Source organism: Solanum verrucosum, unplaced genomic scaffold, assembly GCF_900185275.1.
Source record: "Solanum verrucosum unplaced genomic scaffold, falcon-dt-bn FXZP01000142.1, whole genome shotgun sequence".
In the NCBI taxonomy this organism is placed as follows: Eukaryota; Viridiplantae; Streptophyta; class Magnoliopsida; order Solanales; family Solanaceae; genus Solanum; species Solanum verrucosum.
In genome coordinates this window covers 500,872-527,963 of record NW_026020259.1, presented here as the reverse complement: position 1 = coordinate 527,963, position 27,092 = coordinate 500,872, and the positions used below count along the sequence as shown (strand labels likewise).

At 35.2% G+C, this 27,092-nt stretch overlaps 4 protein-coding genes across 4 annotated transcripts; 3 read left to right on the top strand and 1 right to left on the bottom strand.

Moving 5' to 3' along the window:
• The first annotated feature begins 2,204 nt into the window (after positions 1-2,204).
• On the top strand, positions 2,205-8,661 carry LOC125833473 (thioredoxin-like protein AAED1, chloroplastic). The gene is made up of 9 exons (XM_049512640.1): positions 2,205-2,418; positions 3,526-3,667; positions 3,770-3,815; positions 4,241-4,300; positions 5,013-5,049; positions 5,664-5,743; positions 5,846-5,937; positions 6,499-6,559; positions 8,469-8,661. Exons 1-9 carry the CDS (start codon positions 2,235-2,237, stop codon positions 8,532-8,534), a joined length of 768 nt encoding a protein of 255 aa, XP_049368597.1. The 5' UTR covers positions 2,205-2,234; the 3' UTR covers positions 8,535-8,661.
• A 2,069-nt stretch (positions 8,662-10,730) lies between these two features.
• Positions 10,731-11,870, top strand: LOC125833364 (F-box protein SKIP23-like). Its single transcript, XM_049512505.1, has one exon. It carries the CDS (start codon positions 10,731-10,733, stop codon positions 11,868-11,870), a length of 1,140 nt encoding a protein of 379 aa, XP_049368462.1.
• A 4,029-nt stretch (positions 11,871-15,899) lies between these two features.
• On the top strand, positions 15,900-17,302 carry LOC125833467 (DNA topoisomerase 6 subunit A). Its single transcript, XM_049512634.1, has one exon. It carries the CDS (start codon positions 15,972-15,974, stop codon positions 17,229-17,231), a length of 1,260 nt encoding a protein of 419 aa, XP_049368591.1. The 5' UTR covers positions 15,900-15,971; the 3' UTR covers positions 17,232-17,302.
• Positions 17,303-17,745: 443 nt separating this feature from the next.
• On the bottom strand, positions 17,746-27,076 carry LOC125833434 (pentatricopeptide repeat-containing protein At5g02830, chloroplastic). Its single transcript, XM_049512583.1, has 13 exons — positions 26,852-27,076; positions 26,408-26,758; positions 25,830-25,917; positions 23,647-23,851; positions 22,746-22,853; positions 21,923-22,087; positions 20,720-21,310; positions 20,248-20,313; positions 20,058-20,138; positions 19,773-19,870; positions 18,757-18,964; positions 18,492-18,552; positions 17,746-18,260 (listed from the first exon to the last, which is right to left on the bottom strand). The coding sequence occupies exons 1-13, from the start codon at positions 27,057-27,059 to the stop codon at positions 17,911-17,913; spliced, it is 2,580 nt and encodes an 859-aa protein (XP_049368540.1). The 5' UTR covers positions 27,060-27,076; the 3' UTR covers positions 17,746-17,910.
• Between the last annotated feature and the right edge of the window lie 16 nt (positions 27,077-27,092).

Genomic DNA, 27,092 nt, shown 5'->3' with positions numbered 1-27,092 from the left:
TTCACCTCTTTTATTTTGTCCACCACAAATATCACTCTCACCTTATTTCAAAAATCATTTCTAATCTTATACTCCCTCTGTCCCTAATTACTTGTCCACTTTTTCATTTATAGTTGTCCCTAATTACTTGTCCATTTTGACAAATCAAGAAATGACAATTTTTTTTACCTATTATACCCTCAATTAAATGACTAATTACTTTGAATAATGCAAAACTTTTCATCCACTTCATAATTAATAGGGGTAAAATGGTAAACTCACTATGTCATTAATTGATTTCTTAATAGGTGTGTCAATTCAAAAGTGGACAAGTAATTAGGGACGGAGGTAGTATATCCTAATATGTCCATACATCAATTTCAATTACTTTCATCTTTCGGACGTATAACTCTCAATTGACCATTAATTTTTTTTGTCAAAGAAAAAAAAACTCCTACTTTTCAAATTATTTATCGTATTTATTTTTTATATAAAAGGATTTTTGACTATCGTGTGTATCTTAATATATGATCTTTCTTCGTTAAAAAATATTCACTTAGTGAGATGTTTGCCATCAAGAAAATTACTATCGAGCATAAAATAAAAAAATGTTAATTTTATTTTGAATATTTAAAATAATTTTTTTTTTAAATCGAGATAAATAATTTAAGATGAAAGAAATACCTATTAAGATTATAAATTTTAATACTTTTTTAAACTTTCGTATTTCTAGATTAAAAAAAAAAAAAAGATGAAAAATAATATATTGTTTTTTTGTAATATTAACGGAGGTAGGGGTGGGGGGTGTCAATTTCTTTTGGATCAACCCGTATTCATTGGGTCAGGAATTGGAAGACCAGACCAAATTAAATAGGGACTCAATTACCTAATTATAATTTCTCGATTTTCGAATATGCCATTGTGCAAGAATATTCTATCTTCTCAACTTTTCTTTACACGTTTTTAAAATAAAAGTTTAGATAGTTTGGTTGCACTTTATAGATATTTTACACCATTTTTGTTATCGGTAAGAAAGATAGTTTGAAACACTAATGCATAGTTTATAAAAGAAAAAAGTTGAACTAAAAAAATTGTGGTAAGTTAATAAAATTACGTTTTTAAATTTGAGATTAAAGAATAAAATTACTTTTAATAGAAAATTAGGTACATTGCAATCTCTTTTTTCAAGATTTTTTTTTTGTTTTTTTAGTTCTAACAAGTTTGTAAATTCAAATGTATTATTGTGATACATTATTTAAATTTTAAGGTTTTTTTTTTAAAATACTAGAATTACATTTTATTATTCATCTACTTATAAAATAATATTAACATGTGACCAAGGTTTAATCTTAAGGATCAAATAAATTATTATAAGAATTTATAAATTTTAAAAATTAAATTGCTTTATATATTTTTATATATATATTTGAATATAATATCTTTATTCGAAATTTAAGACAAATAGAAGAAATTAACTTATCCCCTTTCTCCAGCCCAACCTCCTCATCTTTCATCACCCCACCTTATAATATTTGTTTAGATTTTTATTTATTTTTAAATAATATTTTTTATTTACTTATAAATTTTTAAGAATAAGTAAAAAATTAATTATTAATATTATTTTTTCAATTTATATGTCTTATTTTTTTTAGTTGATCTCAAAAAATGATACATTTCTATGTTAAGTAACAAATTAACTTTAAACTTTAAAATGTTCATTTTTGTTGCACTTGACTCGAGAGTCTTTTGAAAATAGTCTTTCAAACTCCACGTGTTAGTGATAAGATCTGTGTACATTCTACTTTTTTCGAACCTCACTTGTGGAATTTTATTGAGTATGTTGTGGTTGCTGAAATAATTATAATCACACAAATATGTATTACTTATTTAGACCATAAGTTTCAAAAAAAATTTCCTTCTTTTTTAAACTTTATGTCAAATTAAACTACCTCACATAAATTATGACAAATGAAATACGATTTCTTTCATACCAAAAATTAGGCATTCAATTGAAAAAGTAGGCTTTAACCAAAATCTACACCCTTCAACTTTGAATGTGTACAGATAAAATTAAACAAGTAGAGATACATCCTATATTACGTAATACAGATAGAATGTCACGGAGAATACAAATTGTCACGTATTATTCCTAAAATATTTTTAAGAAGGGCGTATTTAACCACGTGTAAGCTTAGTTTCCACAATTCCAAAAGTTCGGACATTCAAGAATCCTCTGTTTTACCCTCTTTACGCCAATGGCTATTTCTCTCAATTCTGGCCTTACTGTTGCAGTTAGCAGAAGTATTCGTCAAACCCCACTTTACAATGTTAATTTGACAACAAACCCATTTAGTTTTAACTGCAATTTCAGCTTAACCCCCAATTTTTCAGCCATTTCTGCCTCCCACAGGTCCTCCTCTGTTATCTACAGCTCCACAGGTTAGCTTATCTTCTTTGTCTTGTTATAAGTACTCCAATTTTGAGTATGCACCTCAATTCGTATTCATTTTGTCAGTTGGATACTCAAATTTATGTGTTACGTCAACGTTGGGTGTCTATGAGATATAGTGGGGACGAGTTGGAGTGTTTAGTTGCTAGTTAACACTAAGTTGAGGTGTTGTAGATGTACACGTTCAAAGTTGGAGTGGTTACGTTCTAGGTGAGGCCAAGTGTAAGTGTTTGTTTATATATTATGTCTATTGATATTATGTGAATTATAGAGGTGATGTTGGGTGTCCACTAGACATAGAGCAAGTCACGTTAGTGTAGGGTGTCCATGAGACATTGTGGGGGCGAATTGGAGTGTTTAGTTGATCGTTGAGACTATAAGTTGAGGTATTTAGACGTGCACTTCTAAAGCTGGAGTAGTTACTTGTGAAGTCAAGAGTTTGAGTGTGTGTTTATAAATTATGACTAATGTTATTATGTGAAATAGAGAAATAGTACAACTTTATTTATTGTAGTTATTCCACCCCTCTCTAGACGTGGAGTGGATATTTTTAGTTTATGCGTTACGAATCACAATTCATTTCGTATATTGGGTTCTGGATAGATTATTTATACATATTAAACAAATTTTTCGAAACAAATATTGGGTTTGAGTCTAAGCTGCTAGTTACGCTGAACACATAACTAGAGGCGGACCCAAAATTTGTAGGCGACGGGGATACCACTATCTTTAGTACGCCAATTGAAGTAAAGAATCAATGAAACACCATAATAAATACGAATTATTTTAGCCAAGACTCGAACTCAGGTGATTCACGCTCAAGGGCCAAAGCGGCACAATAACCAGATGCCCCAATCCAACAGATATGTTTGAGGGGTCCTTTTATAAAATATGATAGTTCTTCAAGGTATATTATAGACATATATACAGAGTTTGTCTCTCAAAGCTTGGGTAGATGAGAAAAAATCACCTAGTGTTTTTGCCTCCGTTGGGAATTGAACATCAGACCTCATGGTTCTCAATACACTTCATTGACTACTAATGATAATTAAGATGTTTAGTTTTGTTAATAAATATTAGAGTACTGGTTGAAATAGGAACTGAGACTCCAGTGGTGAGTGAGGACACCATCAATGTGTTGGACGATGTTCAAGTATTTGATCTGAATGGACAAGGAGTACCTATTTCGGATCTGTGGAAAGATAGGAAAGCAGTTGTCGCCTTTGCTCGTCATTTTGGGTAATCTTTCTATGGCCTTATGCTCTATTTCTTCAAAACCTGGTAATCAAAAAGCATGTTATTGGTGAAGTATGTTCTACTTATGCTAGTTCCCGATTGCAGATGTGTCCTTTGTCGCATAAGAGCTGATTATCTTGCAGCTGAGAAGGTAATGCTTCTTCTTGACTACATTTTCGAAAGTCATCATTTTTTTTCTTCCAAGTGTTCTGCTGAAACTATCCCAAGGTTGACTAATGTATTTCCAAGGTCTAAATGACTAGTCTTTTAGTATCCTTGTTTGATGTTGGCGAGTTAAGTCGTGGGAATAGCATAAGTTGCAGTGTCTATCATAATGTATAGATTTTCCATCGGAAACATTCTCTCTACCTCCCAAGGTAGAGGTAAGGTCTTCATACACACTACCCTCTCCATACCCCACTTGTGAGATTACACTGAGTATGTTGTCATTTTAATTTAGATTATGTTATCTTCAATTCGTTAAACAAGTTGTTCTAACCACAAAGTGACAGTGCACATATCCTTAAGTTCCACCATTACTACAGTTTACATCCTTATACCATCTTCTGTTCACAGGATAAGATGGATGCAGCTGGAGTTGCACTTGTTTTGATTGGACCTGGTAGTGTTGATCAGGTATATAGCAGCGATGCTTCTTGCACCGAGTTGCTTATCCATGGATTAACTCTCTTTATTCTTTCCCCTTCGAGAAATTTTTTAAATGGTTACTTATCAACAATAACAAAAAAATCTTAAACGGTTATGACACCTTCCATTTTTCTTGTCCCAAGTTACATCATCCCATTTTTAGAAGTTGCTTCTTAACTCTCACAATCATTTTGGGTATGAAGAATAAACGCATAATAGATAAAGAAACGATCAAACTTGGCCTCAGCTGACAAGTACAAGCACTCAAACTTTGAGAGTGGACATCTAGACACATCAACTTTGTCATAACTGACAACTAAAACTCCAACTTGTCCCCATTGTGTCTCATGGACACCCGACTATGATGTGACACATACATTTTGGAGGTGTCTAGATGATCATTTTTTGAAGTTGGAGTGTTCAACTAGAATAGCGGAGACGAGTTATGGTGTCTAGATGTGCATACTCAAAATTGGAATGTTTAGTTACCAGTTACGACAAAGTTTGAGTGTCTGTTTATGTATTACGCCAATAATAGAAGTTTTCTCTATTACAAGGATCTTCTTCTTTTTTTAAGCCCATTTCGACTTGTGCTGCAGTTGTTTGCTTCCTTTCTGTTTCTTGCTCCTTTATGATTTCAAGAGCTCATTAAAGCTGGATTTAGTTGTGACTCGTGTCCCCTTCTTTTTCTTTTCTCCAGGCCAGAAAATTCTATGAGCAAACAAAGTTTAAAGGAGGTAAGTTTCGAATAAAAGACCTTGTGTCCACAGTGGCTCAGTGTCTGTTACTGGAAGTCCGTTATATCCCATGAACTCAGTTCTAGCAATGTCCAATGATATATATGCTCCACACGACCAGTGACCTCGCTCGAATGCTATTGCACTATAAGTTACAGTTTCCCCTAAAAGAAATTTTTCTGCATTAGTAGAATTAACAATGTGAAGCAGTGAGGGATATAAGATATATTCTATCTGATGCGTATAATTCTAAAGCTACGGGAAGGGTCAAAACAGGTAAAAATTCACAGAATGGCTAAGAGGGTTATTACATCATTCACTACTAAAACACACGTTCATCCTCGAACGTAAAGAGAAAGAAAGTACCAGGGCCTGATCACGTGATGTTATGTTCCCCTTCTAAACAAACTAGAAAGATCCAGAAGACAAAAACCTATCACGACCCAAAAAAATTCGAGGATTAATTTGTAAGACAGCTGCTAGAAGTGTTGCTAGTTTGTTACATTGGCATTCTTATTAAGCTAAAGTATATTCTGGTTTTGTTTCAAAGCTTTCTTTATCTGCGGTTTTTTGAAATGTGACACCTTGACAGAGGTTCATTATTGTTATTTCAGAGGTTTATGCTGATCCAAGCTATAGGTCTTATGAGGCTCTGAGATTTGTGTCAGGCATTACAACTACATTCACTCCCGGGGTATGCAAATAAGATCGATGCTCATAAAGTGTAGCATTTCCAGCTTCTCAATGTATTCTAATAGTGGTCTTGCTCATCTTTTCTTATTTACATCAAATATAGGCAGGTTTGAAAATAATACAGGCATACATGGAAGGCTATAGACAGGATTGGGAGCTTTCTTTTGAAAAGGACACCAGGACACGAGGTGGCTGGTAGGTCAATTTCCATAGATACTATTATAATCTTCTGATCTGTTTGCCAAGGGTCTTTCGGAAACGGCCTCTCTACCTCCACGAGGTAGGGGTAAGGTCACACCCTCTCGTCCCCAGACCCCACCTAGTGGGATTACACTAGGGTATGTTGTTGAATCTGTTTGCTAATAGGGCGAGTACATATCTTGTAATTGGACGACATTTACTATTTCTAGAAGTTGCACAATTTTGATGGTGGACTCCCAATTCCCAAACACCGAATCAAGTTTGGTATACTAAGAAAACAAGGAACAATCATCTTATCCAAGTAATTCCGTTGTTGTAAAATCCGCCTGAAGTGAATGGGGTAAAGAACTTTATCATTTCCGTTTATCTATAGGTAAACCATAAGCCATAGTTTCACTATCATTTTAGCTTATAGTTGGTATATAACATTCTTGGTTGTTAGATTCTTTTGAATTTTGCGCAAGACGACTTAAATGCGGAAACATGTCTTTTTGTCATATTATTAGTGACTGTTTACTGGAATAATGTGAGACTAATAAGCTTGTAAATTGTCAGGCGACAAGGAGGAATTATTGTTGCAGGTCCTGGTAAAAATAACATCACAAACATACACAAGGTTAAATTTCCGTCCCTTCGTCTTCTCAGTCTTGATACAGAATTTATATGCACCAATGTAGCTCAGAATTTTCTTTAAAGGCTCTGTTAAATAACTCGTCATTGTCTAAGAATAGCTCGAAGCTTCATGCTCTCCGACTAGTTAGTTTTCGACTTTACTTCTCAATACCATTTAGATTTCACTAAATCGGGGTACTATCCGGTTGATTTTGGGAAAATTACTTGACAGAGCAAACATATGCCTATTTACCCGCAATACTGAGAGATTATGAGAGTTTGAGTTTTATCAGTTTCGCTTTGTATCTGTTCGCTTCGAGCTATATCGACTCGCTCTGATAACCGAGTGAACAAATACAACAGATGGAGTGAATTGATACACTGATACAAAGCGAGTTTTTTTAAAGTTAAGTGTGGCAAATTTCCACAAATATAAATAGAACCACTTATATCCCTCAATCTTACAAACCTCATTCAATCTAAAACCCACTAAACATGTTTCTTTCTCTCTTTAATTTCTTCATTTTAGGGTTTCTTACCCATTCCTTTAAACTTCATCTCAAATTTAGAAAATTCACTCCAATCTATGGCCCTTCCTCTTACCCAATCCTCAGATGTCTTATTTCCTTCTATAAAAATCGACATCGACTATTGGACTGGTACACTCAACTTTTATCTGAATCCCCAACACAAACCATTCTAGTTCAGCGATTCGGCGCTCCTCAGACCATAATCACAGCTAATCCGGATAACGTTGAGTACATTCTCAAAACGAATTTTATAAATTATCCAAAGGGGAAGCCGCTTACGGATATTCTAGGCGATTTTCTAGGGCGTGGGATATTCAACGTGGACGGGGAGCTGTGGAGCGCCCAGCGTAAATTGGCTGGCCATGAATTCAACACAAATTCATTGAGGGAGTTTGTCGTCAAAACTCTACAAGAAGTAGTCGAAACCAGGCTTGTTTCGTTGTTAATTCAGGCAGCTAAATCTGGCAAAGTGTTGGACTTGCAAGACGTGCTTAGGCGTTTCACCTTTGATACAATTTGCAAGGTGTCCCTTGGTACTGACCCGCACTGTTTGGATGATTTTTATAGAAGGAAATAAGGCATCCGAGGATTGGGTAAGAGGAAGGGCCATAGATTGGAGTGAATTTTCAAAATTTGAGATGAAGTTTTAGGGAATGGGTAAGAAACCCTAAAATGAAGAAAATAAAGAGAGAAAGAAACATGTTTCTAGCAAAGTGGGTGTTAGAGTGAATGAGTTTTGTAAGATTGAGGGATAAGTGGTTCTATTTATATTTGTGGAAATTTCCACACTTAACTTCTCAACATTACATACACACACAAGGTAAATCTCCGTCCCTTCGTCTTCTCAATCTTGATACAAAATTTATATGCACCAATGTGACTCATAATTTTCTTTAAAGGCTCCGTTAAATAACTCGTCATTGTCTGAGAATAGCTCGAAGCTTCATGCTCTCCGACTAGTTAGTTTTCGACTTTTCTCAACACCATTTAGATTTCACTAAATCAGGGTACTCCCCAGTTGATTTTGGGAAAATTACTTGACAGAGCAAACATATGCCTGTTTACCCGAAATAGTGAGAGATTTACAAGTTGTAATACATAATGAGAGTTTGAGTTTTATCAGTTTCGCTCTGTATCTGTTCGCTCTGATACAGGTGAACAAATACAATAGACAGTGAATTGATACACTGATACAAAGCGAATTGATACAATGTATCACGAGTTTTTTTAAAGTAAATTATTGCTACATGTGGTAATTAGCTAAAATATCGCTATGATTGGTAATTAAGGCTCAAAGTTCCGCTATTTGTGAAATTTCGTCATGATTTTATCATATGAAACTTGGATAATTCTTGTCTCATTTTATCTACTTGATTGTGGCAGGACAAAGAAGCAGGTGATGATCCAGATATAAAAGAGATCTTGAATGCTTGTTGTGTACAAGGCTAATTAATCAAGACAGTCTATATATTATGTGTATATACAGATTACAGACACATTATCTAAGTGTATCATTGTATATGTGTATCATAATTAAACAGAAAAAGAAAATCAAGATGCATCCCTTGTTCTATTACATTGGTTAGATTTTTCACACAGGAGGAGTTAATTGTTTGAGGCATAGTCAGAGTTAGAATTTTAATTTTAAAACTTCTATTTTGGGAAGATGACTTTAAGCATTGATAATTGATTTCTAAATGTAATTTGTGTACATATTTAATGAACTTTCTAAATTAAACTGTTTAATGAACTTTCTAGTTACACAATATATTTATTTTTAAAAGTATATAATACCATTTGTATTTATGTCACTATAATGAAGTGAATTGATAAGAAGCAACTCTTTCTTTTAAATAAAGAATAACACGCTATGTTTGTTAGAGTGAATTGGATGATCGGGTTGAGAGCCGCCCCTATTTTTTTTTTTGCATCACTTGATATGACAAGCAAACCTGAAAGATGGAGTGAATGACTTGATCAATGAATATTTGATTCTTTCTTCAATGTAGAATGAATTCACACCTAAAGTAGAGAAAGAGATGTCTTGTCAGAGGACCAAGCCTCTTTTCTTAAGAATCTTGATCAATGAATATTATTAGTAACTCGATTTTTACATTTTTCTAAAGAATCTTGATGGTTTTTAAAGTAACATGTGATTGATGTGCACTAATTCAAAATTTGGAAAAAATTCAAAAAAAATAGAATATTGCAAAATAGAAGGAAAAAAATAGTAGAAATTTTAAAAGCTCGATGAAGCAGAGTAAAAGTAGGAAGAACCTAAACACAACATGACAATATATGTTAAATTTAACGAATTAAAATTAATATTTTCCTCCCATCTTGCTCGATTTTTCATCTTGTAATTTTTATATTCTCACTTCTTTATACTTCGAACTCCCTCAACAAAAATCTTGAATCCGCCACTTGGGACTGTGTTGGCTTTTAGTATGATTCTGATGCGATTACTTGGTCAAGATGGCTGGAAGATAGCTGCCGCTCTTATGGAAGACACATGTCCGCTTTCGAGTGAGTTACCATTGGAATATATTAAATGTTGTTGCAAAAGAAAGTATTTTACTCCCTCCGTCCACAATTGTTTGTCAGGGTAAGGTCATGCACACCCCTTAAGGAAAATTTAATACAAGGTGTAATTTAACTAATATAACCCTACTATACCAAGAATACCAAAAATCCACATAACTTTTCAATTGAACTACACTATTATTAAGGGCAGAATTGGAAAAAAGTGACTAATTATTTCTTGATTGTTTAAATTGACAATTAATCTTGGACATCTATTTTTAGTATACCTGCCAAATAATTGTGGACGGAGGGAGTAACTAATACTTACTCTAAATATAGATAGAGACAAAAATGGAAAAAAATTGAATCGTAATTTTCAGAATATCCAATATAGGAATTGACATAATCACATATAGGATATAGGGATATAGGGGTATTTGTGGTTCGGTTTGGATCGATTATTGGTTAAAATCGAAACCAAATCAATTTAGTTGGTTTTTAAAATTTCTAAAATCAAACTAAATCAAACGGAAAAAAACAACTGTCGATTTGGTTATTGTCGGTTTAGTTCTGTTTTTTTTATTTTTTCAGTTTGAAAGTAGTAAATTTTTTGAGGACATACGTATCTCGATAGACACAAACTAGTCATGAACAATCCACAGGAAAACTACTGTTGGTTCAATTAAGCAATACTAGAGTTATTATTCCACGAATAATGCGATTAAATTAAGAAAAAAAGCATGACTATTTATGTGAGATAAGGTAGGTAAAGACTAAAATAATAGATTTTGATGGACTTGGACTACAAATTGTAATAATTAGGCTAAAAATTTTAAGTGTTGAATTTGAGAAAACGATAAAATTAAATACTTAAATCAATCAAGATTTAATAAATTATTTATATTTTATTTATGAATAATATATATATATATGTCAATTATAAAATTTTTACCTAATTTTTCCTTTTAAAAAATAAGAATGTTCCAAAACATATTGGGCCTGGCATTCCAAATCCTTGTGAATATAGGAAAGTCCTGCTTCGTCCCTCCCTGTTATAAAACGCCCTCCAATTCTTTCTATTTGCCCTAGAATCCTCTTCATCTTCTTCCAATCTATTAAGCTATGGCGGACTGGGCAGGATTGCCCCATGACCTCCTTGTTCTGATTGCTAAGCGTGTTAAAGTGGTTGAAGATTACATTGCTTTCGGTTGTGTTTGTAATTCATGGCAAACAGCTTCTACCAAGGACAATTTCGATGTGCTTTCTCCCCAACTTCCTTTGCTAATGCTCCCTGATGATGATGAAAAAACTTATTATCGAGAATTTTACTCTCTTTCCAAAGGTAAAGTCTCACGCAAATTATACCTCCCTGAGGCTAAAGGGCGAGATTGTTTCCCAACTCATCACGTGGGATGGCTTCTCACCCAATCATTAGACGGAGAAGAGGTCAATTTGTTCAATCCTTTCTCCGCTACCAAAATTCATCTTCCTAACCAATTCGCGTTAAGAGCTTTACAGAGTCCTGACGACTTAATTGAAGAACCTGAGTTCTATCGCCACATCAAACTGGCTACGCTATCTGCCAATCCATCTTTTACATCTGATTATGTACTCGTAATTTCATATGACACAGATGTTAATTATTTGGCTTATTGGCTACCTGGAGATATCAATTGGACTCTATTTGACATGGATGAAAGACATGGTGGAGTCTGCAATATGACTTACTACAAGGGCAAATTTTATCTTCTTACTTGGGGAGCTGAAATCTGGGTTGTTGATGTCCAAAGTCGTGATCGACGCGTAGAGTCGCACTTGATTTATCTTAACGATAACAAGGACTTGTTTCGACATTCAATTCAGTACTATCTAGTTGGGGTAAACGATGCACTCTTATTTGTTGCCAAATTTGGTAGAAATCGCTCTAATGATAACAGTGCCGTGGACACTTTTAAATGTGAAGTATATGAATTAGATGAAATGAAGTGTAAATTGAAACGGATTCACAACTTGGGAGATTCAACAATTTTTTTGGGTCTTAATGGAGCAACTTTCATCGACTCCACTAAATTTACAGGAGTGATTAAGCCTAATCACATATATTTTACTGATGATTGGATTGAGCAGAACTTAATGTCGGAATGTGGTGGTGGAAAAGACACAGGAGTTTACAATCTTGAAGATGGAAATATTGAATATTTTTATCCTGAATTACCACTAAGTTGTATTTGCCCGCCAACTTGGGTAATACCATCATTGTGATGCCAACTGGAGCTATTGTGCTATATATGTTCAGTAATTTATTTATTTTTGTTATTTTTGCAATTTATCATAAAGTTAGGTTCTAGTATTTGTTTTCCTTCGTGATTTCAATCAATAAGAACTTTATGTTATTTGTTTTATTGAGTTGAACTTTGTGTCACTTGATCGAATTTATTTTGATTGACTTGGTTGCTTTGATTACAAGTATGAAAGAGAAGTGCATGATCTTGTGAATCACTCGTGGTATAAGTTTGTCGGTTCTTTTCTATTACTGTATTTCTTTATTCTTCCATATCCTTAATAGCAGGTTGGTAATAAATAGTTTCTAAACTTTGTATTTCTCCCATACCAAATCACTTGATCTTCAAAGTTTATTCTTCCGTATACATGTCATATGTTGCGTTCTACTATCAAATCTCGACAACTGAGAGTTTGATTGGAATTATTGGGCACACATTGTCCTCCATGATATGATACGCCAAGTTGGTGAAATTATTGATGATGAATCTAACAAGGGTGGAGGAAGAGAATGGTCATTTTTGCTCCATTTGCCGTTATAATAACATCTTGCTTCTGTCTTCTAATAGTTTTTTTCAAAGAAAAAATTTAAGAAATATGAGTTAATAGTTGTTCAAGCTGACAAAAAGAAAAAAATTATGAAGTATGAGTTAATAGTTGTCCAAAGTTCAGTTACCAATCAAATATACAAGTATACAATAACTATTTCTTTTTGTACAGTTATGTGATATGGTGTTCGTAGCCCACATATGTGGATCACCAAAGTGAGAATTGAGATTAACCAATTTTGTTATTAATGTATACCACATTTAACCAATGTGGAGAATCGTAATAACCAAAGATAAAAGCAATTCAAGAAAAAAAAACATAGGTGAAGTAAAGCAAATCGAAAATGGCTTGTTCAAATATGATAAAATTACTTGCAATTTTCAAAATAAAGACATTTATGAGAAGATGAACATACCATAATAAGGAGATGAAGCTACATTATTGTTGTGTGTCAATTGGAGGTAAAAGATTTGCCAAATTCTTTGAGCATATTGTCCCGTGCAAAATAGGTGCTCAGAGCTTTCCGATCTTGGGGTCATACCTGCACCAATACAATAAGAACAGTCATTAGTTAATGTAATTCCAAATCTGGAATTTTTGTCATTTGTAGGTAGTCTAGAGTGAATAGCTCTCCAAGCTACAAATGACATTTTATAAGGAACATCTTTGTGTTATAGTCTTGAGTTAAACTGAGAAATATTTCTCCTTTGTCTAAGACTTTCCCAAGCAGAGGAAACCATAAAAGCTCCTGATTCAGTGACCATCCAAACAGGGATAGCTTCTTTGTCTTGGTTGATGGTAATAGGACACCTAGCTATAATTTCTTTGATGTAGTCATTTGGCTGAGGTATCAGTATTGTCCAATCCCATACACCTTCCCTGAAAACTTCATTCACATTAACATCTTGATATTCAGTGAAATCCTCCATGAGAAAGTAAAGTGGCCCTTGGGTGGTCCAATTGTCAAACCAAAAGTTAATGTTCTATTTGCCTGTCCTCCACCAAATAAGGTCATCCACAGTGTCTCTCAACTCGCACATAGCCTTCCCTTCCAACTGTGTGATTGGGTAGGACACCAATGGACACAATCGGGATGAACATTTTTATCATGAATTATCACTAAGTTGTATTTGCCCGCCAACTTGGGTCATACCGTCATTATGATCATAATGATGTTGTGCTATATTTTCAGTTAGGGGTGTACAAAATCGAACTGAAAAAAAACCCTTGGTAAATATACATTCGTAAGTAATTGATTTGGTTTGTAAGATGTTCACACTATAATTGTAATCAAAACATCTATCCTTATAAAAATTAGATTTGTTATAGTAAATTTTTAGTCAATCAGCAAATTCAAGATAATATACTTTTAATTTTTTACCAAAACTATTGTGGTAGCAATTGCTAAGTTAATTGGTCTTTCTTCTCCACGATAGAACAAAATACATTGCAAATGAAATTTACAGTACTTCTAGTCTGGAATATATACCAATAGAGTAAGTAGCAGAATAATTTAGAGCAGTCACTTCACATGTTGCCTCTAAAATCTATTTCATTAAAGAAGAAATGTATCGAAATGAATTAGTATTTTTTCTTCGTTCATTTCTACAGTTGTCTCATAGTCGAGAATTGATTCATGTTGTAAAGCTAAAACGTTATTTGAAACAACTAAAAAGAAAAATGACACATTACTTTATGACTTGTGAATCTAGAACATTGATGCGATCAAAAACTTTCAAAATCGGCATGACTACTCTCCATTGCTACTATAAAACATCTTTGTATCCTGCATTAAAGGAATTATTTTAACCCGCCAGAAGTAATTTGTTAAATGATAATGTGCAAATGTTTCATGGTACAATAATCAAATTGATAGCAATAACTTGTGATGGCCAAGTAGGTAAGCTATTGCTACATGTGGTAATTAGCTAAACTATCGCTATGATTGGTAATTAAGGCTCAAAGTTCTGCTATTTTTGAAATTTCGTCATGATTTTATCATATGAAACTTGGACAATTCTTGTTTCATTTTATCTAACTTGATTCTTGCAGGACAAAGAAGCAGGGGATCATCCAGATATAAAGGAAATCTTGAATGCTTGCTGTGTACAAGGCTAATTAATCAAGACAGTCTATATATTAGTATGTGTATATACAGACACATTATCTAAGTGTATATGTGTATCATAATTAAACAGAAAAAGGAAATCAAGATGCTTCCCTTGTTCTATTACATTGGTTAGATTTTTCACACAGGAGGAGTTAATTGTTCGAGGCAGAGCCAGAATTTTAATTTTATAACTTCTAAATTTTAGGAAGACGACTTTAAGCATTGATAATTGAGTTCTAAATGTAATTTGTGTACATATTTAATGAACTTTCTAAATTAAACCGTTTTAAGAAAAGAAGCTACTTGACTTGGCTGAACCGTATCTAGTACACAATATATTTATTTTTTAAAAGTATATAATACCATTTGTATTTTATTTTTAATTGCGTGCAATGTCACTATAATTAAGTAAATTGATAAGAAGCAACCTTTTCTTTTAAATACAAAATAACACGATATGCATGTTTGTTAGAGTGAATTGGATGATCGGGCTGAGAGTTGCCCCTACTTTCTCTGTGTCATTTGATATGATAAGCAAATCTGAAAGATGGAATGAATGACTTGATCAATGAATATTTGATTCTTTCTTCAATGTAGAATGGATTCACACCTAAAGTAGAGAAAGAGATGTCATTGTCAGAGGACCAATCCACTCGGACAAAGCCAGATTAGTGGAATGCAACTTCTTGACTAACGAGCTTCAATATGAGTTTCAAGAAAAGTATACCAAGCACACTAACCTAACTTGATGAAGGTGACTGCCATCACCTTGCGGGAAAAAGGACAAATCGAGCCCCAGTGGTCCTTATCTTATCACGCCACACATGGAGATATCTCAAATAGGTAAATTGGTCTATAAAGATGGGGAAAAACATCTATCGTTTAAGTTTGTCATCACATCCTGGGAGTGAGGAATGAGTAACTTTTATATAATATGGTGATTAGTATATGCATTATTTTTTCTAATACATTCAATCAAACGACCCCTTAAATATTTGCGTATACACACGCACCATACTGTCTTAATGATTTGTCGGGTTATGTCTGTCTTCATTTATGTTATTTCTTTCCTTATACAATTTTGGACTATTTATTCTTAGATTGAGGGAGTATGGGAAACAACCTCTCTACATGGTAATATTTGTGTATACTCTATCCTTCTCATATCCTATTTTGTGGAATTACACTGAATATATTGTTGTTGTTGTCCCAATATAAAAAAGGATAGTTCGATGCACGATAATATTTGATAAATTTAAATGACCTAAATTATTCGAGAATATATTTAAGAGACTATTTTGAATCTATACCGAACATTAGGGACCATTTTTGCCATTTTCTCTACTTTAACCAATGCCCTAAGCACTACAGTATCTATCCTCACGTTTATTGTCATTTCCCGCTTCACCTAATCCCCGTCGCCGATGGCCGACAAGAAGAAACGCCGGCGAGCAGCTCACGACTCCGATTCCGACTCCGAAAGCCGGCCTTTCCAATCCAAGCTCAAACCCGACTCCGTCATCCTCCAAACCCTAAAAGCACTCAAATCCTCCTGTTCCACCACTTCCAAAACCCTATCCCTCTCCGACGTCGGCCTCTCCTCCACCTGCCGTGAAGTCGCCGACCTCCCAATCGATGAGGTACAGTCCGAAATTGAATCGTTAGCGTTTACTATAGCTAAATCCATACTCTCCGGTGAAGGTTTCTCTTTCTCCGTCCCTTCCCGCTCCGCCGCTAACCAACTCTATGTCTCCGAGCTCGACCGCATTGTTCTCAAAGACAAATCATCGGCTCGCAACTTCGGCAATGTGTCTACTGTTCGTAAAGCAACAATTACTCTTAGAATCCTTCAGCTTGTTCATCAGCTTTGCACCAGTAACATTCATGTCACAAAGCGTGATCTTTTCTATACCGACGTTAAGCTGTTTCAGGATCAGACGCAATCTGATGCTGTATTAGATGATGTTTCTTGTATAGTTGGATGTACTAGGTCTAGTCTGAATGTGGTTGCAGCTGAGAAAGGAGTTGTAGTTGGCAGGTTGATTTTTAGTGATAATGGTGATATGATTGATTGTACGAAAATGGGAATGGGAGGGAAAGCTATACCTCCGAATATCGATAGAGTTGGTGATATGCAGAGTGATGCATTGTACATATTGTTAGTCGAAAAGGATGCTGCGTTTATGAGATTGTCTGAAGATCGGTTTTATAATAGATTTCCTTGTATAATTGTGACTGCAAAGGGTCAACCGGATGTGGCTACTAGGTTGTTTCTGAGGAAGATGAAGATGGAGTTGAATTTGCCGGTGCTTGCATTGGTGGATAGTGATCCTTATGGGTTGAAGATTTTGTCAGTGTATGGGTGTGGATCAAAGAATATGTCGTATGATAGTGCGAATCTGACTACACCGGATATCAAGTGGTTGGGTATTAGGCCAAGTGATTTGGACAAGTATAAGATACCAGAGCAATGTAGGTTGCCAATGACTGAACAGGATATTAAGACGGGGAAAGATTTGTTGGAGGAGGATTTTGTGAAGAAGAATCCGGCGTGGGTTGAGGAATTGAATTTGATGGTGAAGACTAAGCAAAAGGCTGAGATTCAGGCGTTGAGTTCGTTTGGGTTTCAGTATCTGTCTGAAGTATATTTGCCATTGAAGCTGCAAGAACAAGATTGGCTATGAGAATTCAAATCTTGTTGTTGAACTACTTCAATCTTCTTGTGTTAATTTATGCCTAAAGTTAGACGTGTATCGTTTTCTGTATTTTGATGGGAGTTCATTGTTGTGTTAATTCACATTTATAGTTAAGACGTACTTTGGTTTTCTATGCTTTTGAGTGGATTGGTTTGGTTGCACTTTTTTGAGTCGACCTCTCTATCCCACAAAGGTAGGGATAACTTTTGAGTGTATCCCATCTTTCTAGACCCCACTTGTGACTTGTGGAATTACACTGAATATGTTGTTACAGGATGCTTTCCAGAAACAACCTCTCTACCCCACAAAGGTAGGGGCAAGATTCACACATATCTTTCTCACACTGCACTTGTGGAATTACACAGGGTTATGTTGTTGTGATAGGATGCTCTCTTTGATCCATGGTGATGCAGCTTTAACTCTAATAGATGCAAAAATGATGCAACAATAATGGAATGTTAAGAAACAGCTACATATATTGTGCCAGAATAAGAACACATCATTTTTCTTTTGTTACTTTTGTTTACATTTGATGGTAAAATGTGGAGTTTTCAGCGTGTGGTATCGTCGAGTATACAATGCTATTCAGCTGCTAAAGAATAAGGATGAAAGAACTCTACAAAAAAAAAAGAGTTCATACAAATCTATACATAACATGTTTCGTATATCATTGCACTACAGAAGCATCTAACCTTCTTGTTAGCCAGGATTGCAGTGATTCCTTAGTTATCCTCATTTTTTGCAAAACCACTGGTTTCCTAGTTGGAGAGTGCGCGTTTGCTCGTAAAATAACTTTTTCTGTATTTTCTACCATGTTTGAATGCTTGTCTGGATGGTTTATCCCATCCTGGTTTCTGTCATTTCCAATTCTAGATGCTGCTGAAATTACCTCAAGTCCCAAATCATGTTGCAAAAGCTTTATTATTGCTTCCTTAACTACACTTTCTTGTCTGACAGCACGCATACCTACTTCTTGGACACCTAGAAAGATTTGCACGTCTTCTTTAATTGAATCTCCTGCAACGATAACCACAATGTTTTCAAATTGATTGTAATGTTATGTATGTTTGTACTATATGGATCGTTGATCACGATCACTAGTATGTTGAAATGCACCATTTGACCAATCAAATCGTAGTAAAAGGCTTATGTCATCAACGAGCTTATAGTATAGTCCTTGGTATAATTTATTCTGAAAGAACTGAAGTTAGAAAGGTCAAAATTTTTTAAGTTCATCCATTTTCTCACCTGCAGTGTACTTCTCTCTGATCATTCTCAAAACCGCAAGAACCACAATCCGAGCTTCAACCTGTCAATGTGCAAAAAATTGATGGGATAAATCAAGACTTATGTTTAACCATGAAAGTTCTCCAGAAAGATCAGATGGTTGTGTAAGAGAACGATATTTGGAGGGCAAAATGATATAAATCACAACAGTAAACACAGAGACATGCGTTTAATTTACTTCTCCAAAAATATTTTATGTGAATCTCTAGCTAGATATCATCTTTACCTTACTAAGCCCCCGGAGATTAATGGATATGCTATTTGCACTGTCCTTCTGCAAGTGTTCTGCAACTTTGTCGAGAATCATACTTTCAGGCCCTAAATCAGTTCTATTACGAGTGCTGAAGTTGTATTTCCTCTGATTGCCATTCTGGATTACGCCTTCACACCATTGCTCAATTAATTGCTTGAGATAGTAATCATTGGGTTTATACCTGCAATGTTTATGAAGAGCAAATTGAGATTCAATAGCTACAGAGAGTATCATTAAGTGGATTCTTTTCTTAGACCAATGGTAATGCTGGTGGTACAAAATGATACCCAAAACACACACAAAATAAATTTAAAAAATAGAGGAGTTTCATCTGCAACTGGAAATAGGCGTGCCTCCTCAGTGAAACGTGTACATGCTCTGCATATAGTTTAGCAAATAAATTAACAAATTAGAAAATCTACTTACTGATATAAATTGGGACTTCCTTGGTGTCTTAAAACAAAATAATGAGTAAACTCAGACGTCCCAACAGGGAAATTGTTGTAAGTATTCAGTCGTCCAGTTATCTAAGGCTTTAGACGACAAAAATGAAGGTTATGGAGTTCTTGTGTTTTTAAGTCAGTCATTTCCATTTGTTACATCATATGTCTTCAATGATGTTTTGTGTTGCCTAGATTGATAAATCAATTGAAATCGTTTATTGAACTAGTAAACAGTGTAAAGTGATGGATCAAAGAAAACCCTGGTGCACTCATTAGTGTTCTTTTATGATTCCATCTCCAGAGAGATTGATGCATTTACATTTTACACCACGACTAGCTCTCTATGAGATGGTGGGAGTCTATGTAAAGATGAGTTTATCTAATAACTATTGACGTTATTGACATATTCAAGAGTTCAAGAGCGATATCAGATCTGGTTTGTCAACCCGATCCACGTATGTAATGGAATAGAGTACCTTGTTTCTTCATATCGGGAGCAAATATAAGAAGAGGAGCATTATGCCTAAAAGATTTCTAGTTACATACCCTGCTTTCCGCATATCTTGATATATAGCTAAGCATTGTTGTACTTCCTGCAAAGATCCATATCGGCTACGAGCTCTAAGAAGTGTATTATATGTGACCTACAAAATGTTATAGAGGTTATAAAGCTGATCCAAGTGACATGTAAGCACCTACGGACCAAATCGCACTTATTCTATTAAAAATGTCATTTCGACGCAAAGGGTGTGAATACAAAAAATATTCAAATAATTTATGTGGAAATTTTATTGATGACATTTTAAGTGCAAGCTAGACTAATTAACTCACCATATTTGGTTTTATCTGATATCTCTTCATTGCTGCAAACAATGAAAATGCACTCTTGAAATCTTTGTTTTCCACGCAAACCTGTAAAGTGAAGAGGAATAAACAACATATGAATCAACCATATTTGACTATGCATCATCTAAAGTGTTCACGAATTAATATGCCAATAAAAAGGAAGAAATCTTAGAACCTTGATAATTGTTGTATAGGTTACCACATCAGGTTGAATACCAGCCTCTCGCATGGCTCTCAAAATCTGCATTTCCGTGAAATAGTTATAATTCAGATTGCAAGAAAAACCTTTTCCTATGACAAACTGCATTTTTCATACCAAGTTTTTATGAGACCACACATTTTCTGTCTTTTCTTTATAAGTTGTGCACATAACAAAAACTCTAAAAAAAAAATGAGGAAAGAAGTATTGCGCTTTGAGCATGACCATTCTGTAAAGTCTTTTCACAGATCATCTTCATTATTTACATATTTTTTTTATTTTTTTTTCAATAACTGAGAAATCCCTGGGGTCAGTGGTGCAAAATAGTCATTTGTAAATGAACATCAAGTAATCCTCTTACTGCAGTATTAATAGTTTATACAGTAGAACTTGTTTTGTTTTTTAATGTAATGTGTATGTTTATCTCAAATTAAGTAGACTACATTACCTGCAGAGCACCCTCTATATTTCCTGAGCCTCCACAGATGTCAATCAAAATAGTCCAGGTTATATGGTTAGGAGAAAGACCTACTTCCTTCATCTCTTCCATCAAAGCTTTCGCTCGGTAGTAATCACTCCCACAGGCCTTTATCAGAATATTATAGGTAGAAGTAGTAGGTCTAAATGGAACCCTCGTAGAGAAATGTCTGTGAGAGGAAGCAGAAGTGAGGGTGGGTATACTAGCAGAAACCACAAGTGTAGGGGAGAGATCAATAGTATTGTCCGTCTTGCCACCAAAATCTTCACAATTGTCCTTCTGCAGTGCATTTTCCTTCCAGGAACGGAATAGCCGAAAGGCCCTATCATATTGGCAGGCTTCAACACACGCATGAAGAAGAATGTTGTAACATTGTGAATTAGGTTCACAACCAGCCTGAAGCATCTCTTCAAATAACTGAATAGCTTGGTCTACCAGGCCTGCATTGGCACAGGCACTGATCAATGAAGACCAAGTGACAATGTTGGGAGTGACACCAGCCGATAGCATATCTTTTTTTATTTCAAGTGCCATCTGCCACATTTTTGCATCTGCAAATACCTATATAATCAAGACGGGACATGAATATGTACTTTTTTGGGGGGAAAAGCCAAGAAGTACCGTTAATTAACACCAAGTCGGTGTCAAAAAAATGTGCAAGATGTGTGTGGCACTGCTTAAATCATACATTGCTTTCCACCAAGTTTGACCAACATCAATACGACATGATACTTTCTCCTCACACCAAAAATACAATTGATATTAAAAATATCTTAGTGTTTTCTACATCATATTCACTATGTAATGATGTCGGATATAGAGGATGTGACTATGTAATCACAAAGTTGACATGACAGCTTTACCTGGATGTGAGAAATAATTCGAAGATAGTTAAACCAGTAAATGTGTTCTCTAATTTCCGTATTCATGTACAAAAAATATATTTTCTTTTACGATTATTCAAAATAAGCCCTTTACCTCTAATACAATATAGTAAAGTGTGATATTCAGTCAGAGATGCCCTATGACATATCAAGTTTTAGATTGCAGAAAGAATAAATTGAGACTTCACAGCTTTTTGTCGTAGTTGTGGGAGACATCATGCATAAATTCCATCACAAGTTTTTAGGTGGTTAACATGGTTCTTGCTAAACCTGAAGACCCAAGTTATACCTTAATTAAAGTGCTGTACGTGAAGACATCCAATTTCAATGCTCCTGCCATTTCTAAATGCTTTAGCTCCCCATAAATTTCTTTGGCCAGATCAACTCTTGTAGCAAGACAACATGACTTCAGAAGGATATTGTAAGATGTCAAGTCAGCTGGAACACCTAGTTTCTGAATTAAAAGAAACGAAGTGAACAAAAACGCTCATCAGCCGTATTTTCGGGCTAACAAGATTACAATTATACATAAATGGTGAAAAAGAAACAAGATCCAATGCCCAACTACAAATCACAAAAGAGAGCTGAAATGGGAAAATAAATAATTGGAAGACTACATTTAGATTTCTTTAGTACAAGCCAAGCTTCACTAATGTAGATGCACTAAGAAACAAATTGAAGATTAAAACAAGATTCACACTGTGCCAGCAGAAAACTGACTTTAGATCATACATGGGATTTTGTTTGGGATGAAAAGGGAAAGGAATTGGAGGATAAAATGGGTTATTCTCCTTATTAGGTTAGAAACAAAAGAGTGCTATGCGGCAGTCCATCTCAGCTTTCCAAACCCTATGGAATTTAATGGAAAGGAGAAGCAAGACAGACTTCCTTTTTGGTTGTGCGAACAGCTAGAGCACAACTGGATGTTAATGATGGAAACTTCACCAAATGAAAGAACAACAAAAACTTCCCCTAATGGAACTAAACCAGAGGTAAAGACTAAAAAGCATCCATTCCTCACCTCCTGTTTTTTTCTGTGCGCGAGTGACACTTGTCAATGTTGTGCATGTGTGCTTTGTGGTGTGGAAGGAAGAGGGTAAGAAAAAGCTTACTTGCATTTGCTTGTATATGTCCAAGGTGTAACTCAAGTCACATGCATTTACATTCATGAGGCTGTTGAAGACATAAATGTTTGGTGTAAACTTGCTAGCTATTAACCCCTGCACTGAAATTTAACGTTATAGACACATAGACCAAGAATAAAGCCAAAATACAACCAAAAAAAGGTTAAGATCATTCTACTTGTTCTTTTATAAGTTTGTTGCACAATGACCTCCACCTATTCTGTAAGATATTGTCAAAGAGGAGAGCTGCTTGTTTATCTAATTAGGTGTTCAGTAATCTGTAATCCAGCATATGGGCAAGCCAATTTTTTTGTATGGTATCACAGGTAGCAGTGAGACTCAGACTTGAAAGTTGAGACCACTATCCAGTTGGACTCTGTTCTGAATTGCATGCTCCAACTTTTTTTTTGAAACTGGTAACATTAATTACATGCTCCAACTTCTATAGAAGCTTAACTTATTAAAGAAGGGAGAACTAGTTAGTTAGTTATTCAACAAATTCAAAAAGCAAACACAAATAAGGAATAAGAACAAAAGTGTTTCATTCTGTAATTAAACCAAAAATGAAGTCAACGATATTGTGACTTCTCTTACTGTGTTGGATGCGCCATTCCTATGCCACCAGACAACTATATTATTTTACAACTCCCTTCTAACTCATGAAAAGAAACTGATTCCGCAAAACAGACTTTCCAACAAGATCTTTGGGAAATGACAAGGTTTTCTTTCTCATAGAATTGGATCGCATGTAATCTTCCTTCTTCTTTATTATAATAAGTAAAGTGTAATTTATTGATTGCAAGCATTACATCTTGAATCACCTTAACAGGAAATCTGATTTATTTTGCAGATGCAAGTTTATCTAAGATACGTAAGGTGTGCAATATACCTCATATATGGACCTGGACTTCAAGTAGTCACCACAAAGACCACAAACATCTATTGTTGTGCGGTAAATATACAAATTCGGGGTGTCCTGGTTCTGCTTGGATGCTTCAAAGACAGTTAGAGCAGACGCCAAATCGCCTTTCTTCCCAAATTCAAGAATTATGGTACAGAACATAATGTCCACATGTGGAAAGATATGTGCATACCTACAGAGAGGCATGATTGAACTTGCACAGTAAGGACATGGCAGGTAATCACGGTTTTCTCTATGATAGCAGTATTTTAAAAGCATTTCGCAGTCTGTTACAAAACCAAGAGAATCGAATTTCCAAGCACAAAAGAAAACAAACCACAAATTGGATAATAAATGAAGGAAATTGACAAGTAGATGGAGCAAACAAAGTTCAAGACCAGGGCGAGAAAGTAAACCAACAAACTAAACATAACATATCTCGAGCTTCTAGTGAAGTGAACAGCTGTGGTCAAAAATATCGTTCTTATTGTGGACTTTTGTTGCATATCTGCTGCAGCTGCTCAATTCAGTCACAAGCAACAAAGAGTAGATGAAAAGAATTTCTTACCCATTCTTTGATTATTGAAAGAAAAAGGAGATTCTAACCCATTTCAAGAAATACTAAGAAAGAGGGCCCATAAATAGGACTAACAACTATCTCAGTTTTATTGACACGTTACTTATGTTCAACTGAAGAGGCATTAGCCACCCACCGAAACGAATGAACAGAACAGAACAGAAAAAAGTCACTAGCCTAACTCCTTTCCTGGAACTTGTCTCAAAGATGGTATATGAAATGAATATCAATCACTTATGCCTCATCCAAATACCTAGGGCATCTACATGAATCCTTTGTGTCCATACTATTCTATTCAGGTCAATGTCATCTTTTGATCAGTCTATTCAGGTCATTAGGTCAATTTCATTACAACACTAAAAAGTTATCATTTAAGGCAAATTAGGAGTTCTCTTAAACTAGAGATTCATCAAACACAGTCATACAGTTTTCCGATTAAAAAAGACTCAAGAAAAGAACAAGTAGACCTTAGTTCCACCAAGTTGTTGTCACCAAAAGAGATGACCTCGAGAACCAACAAGCTCCTTCTAAATAATGCCAATATATGAAGCGGTAGAAAAAGGTCCTAGTTATCCTATTTCCTTATTTACATGTTGGAAAAAATAAAAAGAATCTTAGAACCAGAGTCTGGAGCATATCTACTACGGATATCCAAGTACATGTGCATTTTGGTTGATCCCAATCCTTCCCATAAGTACTTGTATGTACTTCAAAGTTTATTAAACTAGGTGTATCGCGTCAAATAGTGTGCATCTCGACTAGTCACGAAGTACCTACTACCTACCACCAATATAGTTACCAAATAACTATGTCCACCAAGAGTCCAAGACTACTAAATGGGAAAAATCACGCTGCATTTTTACTTTCTGTTGGGATCTGAGCCCTGCCTCCTAGGACCTTTGCCACTTTATTAACACTATGCTACACCTTTGAGTGCACGTATCTCTATGTTTTAATGTCCATAGACATATGAAGTATCTTTACTCATGCCACCTTTTAGTCAAACATATTCTAGATGAGCGATGTCTCAATATGACTACAAATGAATATATCTTCCTCACAAGAAATAGTGAGAAGACTAACAAATCTGTACTTCCAATAATCATTCGTAAATGCCAAAAACGAAATTTCACACAAATTTAAAACTCTTTTAATGGAGTCACCGTTAGAATACATATCTGAAAAAACTGCACTATTTGAGAGAACAAACAAAATTTAATTGAAAGATTGAACCAAAACCCAACTCTAAGAGGTCTATGTGAAGATCGGAAAGTTAACTAAGAATACCACTGATAGAGCGTGCAAACACACACAAAAAAAATAGTTATTCCAAAAAGATAATATGAAAATGCATATGTTACATGCTTAGGCACATGGATTTTGTTAAAAGAACTTAAGAGGTGTTCACCACAGAAAAGACAAAGGAAAACTCTTAATGATACTACTTGTTTCATACTCATGAAAAACGGTTATTTATTTACAACTAATTTATGAAAAACAAAGTAGCATTTTTTGTGCGAAGTCATCTCTAATGGAGCATGGATAACATGTCAAGAACAGTTCAAATTCAAGCCAAGTTGGAAAAAACAATTACCTTACTGCTGCATTTGGCTTTCTTTGGCTGACACAAAGTCTTAGAATTTCAGACGGCTTCACTAAATCCTTAATTGGCATACCACACCCTGAAGCAGTAGCATATGTAAACCATATCAAATGCTGTATTTATCAACTATTTCAAGAGCCCAACAACAACATACCCAGTGTAATACCACGCAGACCTTACCCCTACCTCAAGAAAGAGAGGTTGTTTCCAATACACCCTTGGCTTAAATAAAGTATTTCCAAACAATTTGAAAAGGGGATACAAAAATGAGGGCAATAACAACAACAAAATAAAGCAAAATGGGGAAAATAATTTGGCTATAAGCAATTCAAGAAAACCTACAAATATTAAGCATTTGCACCTTTTAAGATATACTAGAATGTGGGTAACAAAGAGTAGAACTTGAGATACAAACTCAAACACTAGTCATTTCAGCCCTTAATTTAGATTAACAAATTAATTAACACTTGGAAACATAATATATCTTGTATGTATCCATCCATTCAAAAAGACCTTAATTAGTAATTGTAGCGCAACGAAGAGCACCAAAAACAAGACAAAGTTAATACCTTTAAGTGTTTCCATCAAGCTCACAACTTCCTCGATTTCACCACATCCCATAGTCCGTCTACACTCACGCGAAAGGGCATTTAGCGCATCTTTATCAAGAAGCTTCGACGGATCAATTCCAAGCTGCTGAGCACCATTCAGAAGCTCAACAACGCTCCCTACCTTCCTTTCCTCAAGCAATCGAACAATCCCACCGGAAACAAGCTTCACATTCAGCAACGCCGTAAATTCCTCCGCATTCACTCCGGAAACCACAACACTCTCCGCGATCATCAACGAATCATCGAACCTCCCGTCCTGCGCAAGCTTGGACGCCAACTCAGCATAGTATTTGAGACCGTTACAGCTACCTGCACACAAGCAGAGCCAAAATTTGAAGTTTATGAGTTCGGAATTCAGTTACGTTAAAGTTAGTACACATGATTTGGACCAAAGCTACTTACCTGAAGCGGAATCCCATCGCAATGTAGATAGGAGCGGAGATTGAGGAGTAGTGATGGATGAAGTAAAGTGAGACGGAGAATGAGTGGGGTTTCGTTTGGGCTTGGCGGTGGTGCGGCGGTAATGGCGGTGGTGCGGCGGCGGAGTAGGGGAGGAGTTGGGCGGGAGAGTAATGGAAGAAGACGGAAGTATCACCAGAGCTTCTCTCATTACTTCTTAGCCAACCGTTTTTTGTTTTTATTT